This window comes from Alosa sapidissima, chromosome 5 (assembly GCF_018492685.1).
Source record: "Alosa sapidissima isolate fAloSap1 chromosome 5, fAloSap1.pri, whole genome shotgun sequence".
In the NCBI taxonomy this organism is placed as follows: domain Eukaryota; kingdom Metazoa; phylum Chordata; class Actinopteri; order Clupeiformes; family Clupeidae; genus Alosa; species Alosa sapidissima.
In genome coordinates, this window is record NC_055961.1 from 33733236 (window position 1) to 33742774 (window position 9539).

A 9539-nucleotide genomic window follows, 5' to 3' on the forward strand; every position below is an offset into this window, starting at 1 on the left:
CTCTCTCTCTCTCTGTCTAACTCACTCTCGCTCTGTCTCATTCTATTTCCCACTCTATCTCTCTCTCTCTCTCTCTCTCTCTTTCTCTCTCTCTCTCTCTCTCTCTCTCTCTCTCTCTCTCTCTCTCTCTGTGGACTTTCTAACTCTAACTGTGTCTGTGCATGTGTTGTGCTCTCTCCCTTTCTCCTCCCCTCCCCCCGTTCTCTGTGCAGCTCCAGTCATAAGGACGCGTCCTCTGCCACGGTGGGGAAGGTGCGGGACTTGGCCTCGTTCCGCCGCCATTTCCGCATGGGCTTCATGACCATGCCGGCGTCGCAGGACCTCTCCCCCCACTCCTGTGCCTCGGCCATGGCGCCGCGCTCGCAGTCCTGCCACGCGGTGGGCGCCGGCGAGCCGGGCGGCGGCCTGGAGAACGGCGACTACCCGGGGGACGACGGCTCGCACCAGGGCCAAGGGAACCGCTGCCCGCCGGCCAAGCCCAAGCGCCACCCCAGCACGCGGCTCAGCTCCACGCCCCAGCAGGAGCACCCGCCCAGGGGCGGCATAGGGGGCATGGGTGGGCACCCGCCCTCAGAAGCGCCGCCACCACCGCCGTCGTCGGCCCAGTCCAGCCAGGGCCACCACTCGTCCAGCAAGCACGGGGAGAAGAAGAACGGTGAGCAAGAGAGAACAGATGTGTTTCAGGGCTTTCTGTGTGTGTGTGTGTGTGTGTGTGTAGGTGTGTGTGTGTGTTTATGACTGATTGGTTTCCGCTAGAAATCCCCAATCATTTGTCTGAGAGCTTTCAGGGTGGAGCAGGTGTCTTAGTCTGAGAACCGAACCCGACTCGCGATTGTCAATTACTGCTCATCTGCCTACAGCCACGCCGCATTTATGTGATCGCTCGTCTCTCTCCCTCACACCCATTTTGCTCCATCAGGGTTTTCCTCTCTCTCTGTCTCTGATCCACATCCCCCAGGTCGCTCTCCTTCTCAGTTTTGATTACTGAACCTTTAGATCAGAGATTCCCAGCCCATTTCCAGCAGAGTTCTGCCTTGCCAGTTTTGTTCAGTCAGTGGCGCACACACATAACAAGATAATGATTTTTATCTGAAGAGGCTAATTCTGGGTGGTAAGGCTGAGGTAAAAAGACTGGTACTTTTCTTGGAGGTTGTGTGAGCGTTTGCCTCACTGTGCCTTGATTGATGGAGTTTTTTATCTTTCTCTTTCTCTTTCTCTTTCTCTTTCTCTTTCTCTTTCTCTTTGTCTTTCTCTTTGTCTTTCTCTTTCTTTTGTTTTTCGTTTCTCAGCCATGAAGAAGTCGGATTCGGGGGAGATGGCGAGTAAGAAGGTTCCGCCGCTGAAGCCCAAGCGGAGTCCGAGCACGCAGCTCTCGTTCGACCCGCCGCCGCCACGCATCCCGCCGCCGGCCACGCCGCTGCCCTTCCAGAACGCAGAGTCGTCGGCGTCGCCGGGCGAGCGCGGCCTGGACGACGAGCCGGTCTACATCGAGATGGTGGGGCAGGTGTTCACGCGCGAGAGCACCGCCACGCCGCACCCGCCGCTCACGCCCTCGGCCACCACGCCGGACTCCGACTCGGACCCGGGCGAGGCCATCTACGAGGAGATGAAGTACCCGCTGCCGGACGAGCATGCCCACCACCACCGGCGCCCGCCGCTGCGCCACGAGCGCCTCAAGTCCTCCTCTTCCTCCTCTTCCTCCACCTCCAAGGCCTACCACCACCACCACCACCACCACCCCCACCACCACGCCTCCTCGGGGGGCTCCTCGGCCGGCGCTCCCACCTCGGCCGCCTCGTCCCCTCTCCCGCGTCCCTCCTCCTCCTCCCCGGCGTGCTCCTCGTCGTCCAAGCCCAAGGCCACCGTGTCCATCTCGCACTCGTCCCCGCTGCCCTGCGCCTCCTCCTCGGCCTCCTCCACGCCCGTGCCGCTGTCGTCCAGTCCCCACCCCCCGCGCGCCCCCACCCCCTTCCTCCTGCAGGGCGGCAAACCGGAGCTGGACTCCTCCTCTTCCTCCTCCACCAAGATCCCCGCGCCCTTCCCCAACCTCCTCCAGCACAAGCCGCCCCTCCTCGCCTTCCCCCAGCCCGCCGCTGCCTCTAGTGGGGTGGCGGTGCAGCACAAGAGCACCTCCTCTTCCTCCTCCTCCACCACCGCTGCCTCCTCCTCCTCCGCCTCCAAGAATGCCCAATCCTCCGCCTCCTCCTCGTCCGGTGGAGCGTCCTCCTCCTCCGTCGGCGGCGGCGGCAGCGGCTCCTCGGGCTCCTCCAGCCTCCCCGCCTCCAAGGAGTCGTCCGGGGGCTCGGGGGGCGCGCAGGACAAGCAGCAGGCCGAGAGGAGGGAGGCGCAGCTGGGCCCGGCGCCTGGACTGAGAGCACGGAGTCACTCCACGCCGCTGCCTCCGTCCTCCAAGTCCTCCTCGCCGTACTCGCACCACCACCACCACCCGCACCACCACCCGCACCACCGGCCCTCGCACTACCACCACTACCGCAAGCCCGACAAGGAGTCAGGCAAAACCTGCTCCTCCGCCTCCTCCTCCTCCTCCCAAATCACGGCGCAGATGCAAACACAGGGCAAGGAGGGGAAGTCGGTCAGCTTCCTGCTGAAGTCCGACAAGCCGGAGAGGGACAGAGAAAGGGACAGAGATCGAGATAGGGACAGGGATCGAGACAGGGACAGGGATCGAGACAGGGACCGGGATCGTGAGAGGGATCGGGAGAGGGACGCTCAGTCGTCCAGCCTGGGTGACATGTCCACCACCTCGCACGCCTCCAGTACCACCCCTACTCCGACATCTACCTCCACCTCCTCTTCCTCCTCCTCTCAGCGGCCGCACTCCCGCCCCCACCTCCACCGCTCCCACACCCCCCACGCCCTCTCCCACGGCCTGCCCGCCTACAAGCCCCCGCCGGCCGACAGCCCCCTGCTCTGGACCTACCCCTCCGTGGGCTTCCGGAGGCCCCCGGCCTACGACAGCCTCAGGGGGGGGTCCCAGTTGCCCTCCCTGCACCATGACCCAGGCTCCAAAGGTGGCAGCAGCGGAGGTGGGGGTGGTAGTGGGCCGCCGTCCCTGCAGGGCAAAGCGGGCTTCATGCCCTGGGACGGGAACGCGGGGATGGGCTTGCCGGACGACGTGCCCTACTGGCCGATGCACAGGAAGCTGTCCTTCAGTCACAGCAGCAGAGACACAGAGAGTGAGTGACAGGTGGGAGGGGCAGAGGGAGGGATGTGGGAGAGGGCTACTTCCTGGTTAATAGGAGAAAAAATGGAGTACTAGCATACTTAGACAAAAGTTCAAGACAATCTATCTTGAATTTGACTCTTCAGTATGTGAAGTGGCTTGCCTGTATTTTTGGATCAATGTTTTTTAGGTAGGTGAAATCTCAAGGCATGTCTGCCAACCTCGACAGTGTCTGACAGGCGTAAGACTCCAGAGGGTTATCTCACATTCACTCCATCAATGTAACCGAGAGCAAAACATTAAGACGGAACCGAATATAAACAACATGATTCAGCCTACATAGTGCGGAGTAGTGCCAGCTATATTTACCAGTAAATTATTTTTGGCTAGTGTGCCTCTCATTGACTTGAATGGGAAAGCAAAAGACCGAAGTGTGCTTTGATATACGGGGACCATGAGAATAGTCTTTAGATGAATGATTCACTCTTGTAGTTCCTCGATAACAGATATATAAAAGCACTTCTCGCCAGTCATATTAAAATACCTGTCGCTCTCTGTCTCAATCCTTCTCTTTATCTTTCTCTCTCCCCTTCCCTCTCTCCATCCCTCTCTCTTCCACCCCCCTCTCTCTGTCTCTCTCTGTCCCTCTCTCTATCTCTCCCCTTCTGTGTTTCTCTTGTTCTACCGCTCCCTCAGAGGAAGACGGCAGTGTGTGGAACGGCGGCAGTGACGGCCTGCTGAGGAAGGAGAGGGACGACCTGGCCCTGGGGTTGCGCAGTGGCCACTCGGGCATCCCAGTGCGCACTTCCAGCCGGGCCTTCGGCCACAGCGAGAGCCTGGCAGGGGCGGACGGGCCGCCCGGCTTCGGGGCACTGAGCAGAGGGATGCCCTTACCCTGCCAGACCTTCCCTGCCTGCCGGAACGGAGGTGACTGAGCTGCCCCTTCCCTCTCTCTCTCTCTCCCTCCCTCTCTCTCTCCCACTCTCTCTTTCTCTCTCTCTCTTTCTTTCTCTTTCTTTAACTCTCTTGTTTTATTTACATGTCCAAAATGTGTTTAATTGGCCCTGTGCTTTTGTTTCCATGTCATTGTTGAGAAATTATTGAGTTTGCAAAATCTCCCTAAATTGGAAATATTTTAATTGGCATTTTTTACAATGTTGATATTTGCCTGTCACAAATTATTATTCAGATAATATATTCATTATATAGTATTTATTAAACTACCAATTGTGTTGTAATTTAATGAGTATATTCATGAGCATGAAATTACATTTGGCTGCTTCAGGAGTCTTGCATGCTTCAGAAAGCAGAGCAGTGAGGTACAATATAGCATAGAGAAACATTAGTTCCTATTTGAATTTCCCCTGTGTGTGTTTCTATGTGTGACTATGTATGTATGTTTATTTATATATGTGTGTGTGTGTGTGTGTGTGTGTGTGTGTGTGTGTGTGTGTGTGTTGTGGCAGAGCTGGCACGTCTGGGCAGGTCGTCCTCCACCTCTGGGGTGAGGCAGGTGGGCGGAGGTGACGTTCAGAGGCAGAGCAGCCTGCCTGCCAAGGATGCACTGAGCCAGGTGAGAACAGCCACACCATCAACTCCTGTACACACACACACACACACACACACACACACACACACACAGACACACACAGACACACACACACAAAAAACAAATCCCTGCTTCTTTCCCTGCCCCTATTCATCCTTACAAGCCATGGGGGACCTGTCATTATGGAACACTAATATTTCTGTTATTGTTACCACTCTACACTAATAAACATTATTCCAGTAAACGGTGCCCATCATGTCTCCCGCTATGATCTAAATCTGTGCTGTCATGTGCTGATGTTGTATGTCATTACAGAACGAGTACAAGACATGATTAACACTGTTATGTCAAACATAACCTTTGCTGTTTATATCGCCGTGCTTGTCATTGTTAACATTGTTGTCGAAGCTGACATTATTTTTGTGTCTGGATGTTTTTATAATTATGTTGATAATGTGGGGAGAAGCACTCGAGCTTATCCAGGGGAGCTGAGGCATAAGCGATGCAGTTTATTGAGGTCACTATGACTCATTGATTGTTCTATAGTTAGAGGGCTGGCCAGATGCGTACCACACCGTAATATCTGCTAGCGCTGTTTTCATGTTTACTTTTATACTACAGACTAAGATTCCTTTAATATAGCCTATGCTTTTATACAATAGACCAAATTGTATTCTATTAGGCTAAGACTTTAAGATTATAAAAAGATTGCTGACTATTTTGCCCCCTGGTACTACCACTACTACTTCTACAACTGCTAGTAGTACTACTACTCCCACCAGCAGCCACACCACTGATATTGATCTTCTGTGGTGTTTTCATTCACCACATCTGTTGGCATTTTTACCCCGGCAACAGCTACCTCTACTGTCAGAGAGCGTATGTGGTTGTGAAGCTATTTTAGAACTGGTAAGGGTCAATGAGTGTATGGTGATGAAGATAGATCCACAGCCAGGCAGTGTGTGTGATAGAGAGAGAGAGAGAGAGAGAGAGAGAGAGAGAGAGAGAGAGAGAGAGAGAGAGAGAGAGAAAGAGAGAGAGTTGCTGTAGAATGGTTCTGCCCGCTCTACTCTGCTCTCCGTACAGTCGTCTCTTGGCAGCGGCTCAGATGCTGACGCAGTCTGGGTGTGTGCCGCAGAGAAAGACTGCGTGTGTATGCCGGCGAGTGGATGAGTGTGTGTTTGCATGTGTGACAGGGAGTGTGGAGAGTGTGTGTGTGTGTGTGTGTGTGTGTGTGTGTGTGTGTGTGTGTGTGTGTGTGTGTGTGCTGCTGCAGAAACAGACTGTGTATGCTCATTTGACCTTCCCTCACACAGCAGGGAGTTTGAGGCTGTGGGTGCAGCAATGGCGCCCCCTGGTGTCCAGTGCTGGCACAGCACACAGCACACGCCCTGTGCTCTTGGCACATTCCAGTGGTTTAGCAAGTACCTCTGTCCTCACATGGGTCACGCTCTGTTGTAGAGGCAGGTTATTTTCTGCATGGTAATGAATTCTTCTTTATATGAACTGCACACCCATATTTCAAAGGAGAACCTGAAAGTGAACCCGTCGATTTTAATACCATATCGAATGATTTTTAATTATCCTTGTTATGTACTGCTTCCTGAAGCTTAGTTAGAGTATGCTTCTGAACCTATTGAACCCAGAAATGATTGGGTTAGCAAAATCTTTCAGACTGCATTGAAATACATTTTTATTTCTATATATTATCATTTAGATCAATTGTAATTGTAGATGTATTAAAGATCTGTTGGTTCCTAACCATCAGTCCTAACCTTTTCCCAGATCCTCATAGTCATAGTCACTTGAAAAACACAACCCCCCACAGTCCATCTCCCTCCTTCTCACTCAGTTCTCTGCTCTGTTTTCCTTGCCATCATCCTTACTCCTCTCTTCTCCTCTCCCTGTTCCTTCCCTCCTCCTTGGCTCCTGTGCTGCTGTAGCTCCAGGCCCATGCTCTGGCGCAGGCCCAAGCGCAGTCTCCCTGCAGCCCCTCGCTGTCGCGCCAGCAGCAGCAGCTCCACCTCCACCAGCAGCAACTCCAGCAGCAGCTGCAGCAGCACCACCTGCAGCTGCAGTTCCAGCACCTGGCCCAGCTGGCGCAGGGGCAAGCCCTGGCCACCGGGGGCGCCGCCATCACCGCCGGCGCCAACCCCGCCTCCATCGTCTCCGGCACCGTGGCTGCGGCAGCCGCAGCGGCTGCCGCCAGTGGCGGGACCCATGCGCAGCGCGACGGCAAGCTGCTGGAGGTCATCGAACGCAAGCGCTGCCTCTGCAAGGAGATCAAGGCCCACCGGAGGCCGGACAAGAGCCTGTGCAAGCAGGACAGCATGCCCATCCTGCCCAGCTGGAGACGGACCCCCGAGCCTCGCAAGACGGGTACCCCGCCCTGCCAAAGGCCCCAGGCTGTGGTCTGGGACACAGCCATCTGAGGCAGAGAGGGAAAGAGGGTAGTAGAAGGACGAGAGGTGGACACGTTTACAGTTGAGAGATGAAGGAGAAGATTGAGAGAAAGGAAGAGAGAGTGAGTTAACTGAGAGGGTGAGGGAATGGAGATCACAGCACTCATTGAGGTTGTGACTGCTTCTGTTGGCTGTGGAAGGGCCGGGAGTAACATGTGCCATAATTACTGAATAAAGGACAGATGAAATAATTAAAAAAACTTTCAAAACTACTGATTCTCACCTTCTGTTGGAAGAAAGCAAAACAAAATGAAAAAGAAGGGAAATTACGTTTACAGCATTGCATATTCATACTTGATGCCTATCATGAACTTTCAAAGTCCCTAAAGTCACATACAATGTGAAAGACGTAGGTAGATAATTGATCCAATTGAGCTTGGGGTGGATGTTAATGCATCCTTCTCCCTTGTGCTCAGAAGAGGATGTATGCTGAACCTGGCAAACCCCTGAGGAAAGGACTGCAATTAGTTTTGTCATTTCTCCCTCAGTGACTGTGCGCGTCTATTGTTCGACTGGTCTGCTCAATGTCCTCCCATCGCTGGTCCAGACGGAGGCCTTCACTGAGCGTGGGTGGAACCACTACAGCTCCAGCTTCCCATCATCCCACTCAGAGCCTATCGGCTCTGCCGTCCTGCTGCTCTGTTGTGTGTGTGTGTGTGTGGGGGGGGGGGGTGACTCATTATCTCGAAGAACGAAGAACTGCCACCGCTCAAGTCTGCTGGACCTCTAACATCAGCAATTTGGTACATTTTGAAGGTCGTTGGGATGTTAGAATGTTAAAGTTGGTCGTAATGCAAGTGTCTAGTTGTAGCAGCGCATCATTGCGTCGACAAGCACATAGGATGCAGAGTTATAGGCCTGACTCCCACAGAGATCTGACAAATACACCACACACACACTCACTCACACACATATACACACACAAATACAGGTTTATATAGACACAGACAAACACAGACACACTTATACAGTGTCAGACACATTTGATAATCAGTGAGCTGGAATTCCTGAGTTCTTGTTTATGACTGGGTCAAGGTTAGTGTGAATGATTTCCTTTATGTCTGAGTATTGTTCGAGTGCCAAATAAATTAGGCATACGACAAGTAAGGATATACTACCTAAGAGTTTCCATATTTGTAGTAGAAAGATATAATATAAATAAATAAACATATCTCTAAAATGTTTCAGAATAGTCTACACAACAAACACAGATACAAACAAACATAAACAAAAACATACTCACAGATACAGATGGATAACAAGGAAAAATAACTCTGACAACATTCAGAGCCTTTTTTGTAGCAATATTCTCCCCCAAAGTCAAACGTGACTTGGCAAGCTTGGGCCCCGAGTCTGATTGTTCAACAGCTTTCTAAAATCAGCCATCACGCTCAACATCAGTTGGAGATCACTGGCCACCCAGGCGCCTCTGAAGGCCCAGTGGCTCCAAGTTTGTACTGGACAGGGAGTACAGCTTTTACAAATCAAAACTCACGTCAGTGTATGGACTCATATTGGTGTACAGCTCCAGTCTGTCATGCAACCATGCATAAGGCTAAAACATCACAATTCACTAACAACAGCACTGTGACATGGGATCAGCCTGGTTTAGGCTCCAATGGAAGAAATGTAATGGGTACAAGCAGGGAATTGTGGAATTGTGGAGTAAAAAGATACTAGCACGCTAGACATGTTAAGTCTTTCATACACAGTGCAGGCACCGCGTAATATATTTAAAGAAATAATATATATATATATATATATATATATATACATGTATATATATTTCTATATATATATATATATGTATGTATGTATGTATATCTCCTCACCAGTGGCAGAGTTCATATTTGCATCTTGGGAAGTTCCCATTACACACAAGCTGCGCTCCCTAGTTTCCAAACACACGTAAACACCCACAAACGTGCATACAAACACTTAACCACCTGCTGAATTCGATAGATCGGTATGCAGTAACTCACCTCAAACCGAATGCTGGAACAATCCGCACAAAATGGAAAAAAAGAATAAATAAATAAACATAACATATGCTTAAGAATAAAAAAAATGACAAATCTTAAAACTGTAAAATAGATATGTACAACTGTATTGAAAATTATGTAGCAATTATTTCCACTTTCATATTTGTAATCAATAAATATATTGTAGCATATAATGTATAAAAGTACAATGTGTTTATTTGTTTTATAAAGGAATTTAGTAGTTTTATCTGTGGTATCCTGTCTACACTGTACTGAACGGTTCAATCAGTGAAAGGCAAGCCCTCTGGACAAAGGCACCGAGACACACAGATCTCATGCTATATTTATGCAAACCTCCCTTT

The 9539-nt window shown here is 51.4% G+C and overlaps 1 protein-coding gene across 1 annotated transcript in view; it reads left to right on the forward strand.

Annotated features, from left to right (window-relative positions):
- The window catches only part of LOC121709627 (neuronal tyrosine-phosphorylated phosphoinositide-3-kinase adapter 1), a 29267-nt gene extending 20353 nt beyond the window's left edge, over nucleotides 1-8914 (forward strand). The window contains exons 3-7 of the mRNA XM_042093157.1: nucleotides 213-655; nucleotides 1290-3197; nucleotides 3881-4111; nucleotides 4651-4757; nucleotides 6677-8914. Of these exons, the coding sequence (XP_041949091.1) occupies nucleotides 213-655; nucleotides 1290-3197; nucleotides 3881-4111; nucleotides 4651-4757; nucleotides 6677-7165 (3178 nt within the window). The 3' untranslated portion in view covers nucleotides 7166-8914. The remainder of the gene's footprint in view (nucleotides 1-212; nucleotides 656-1289; nucleotides 3198-3880; nucleotides 4112-4650; nucleotides 4758-6676) is intronic.
- The last annotated feature ends 625 nt before the right edge of the window (nucleotides 8915-9539 follow it).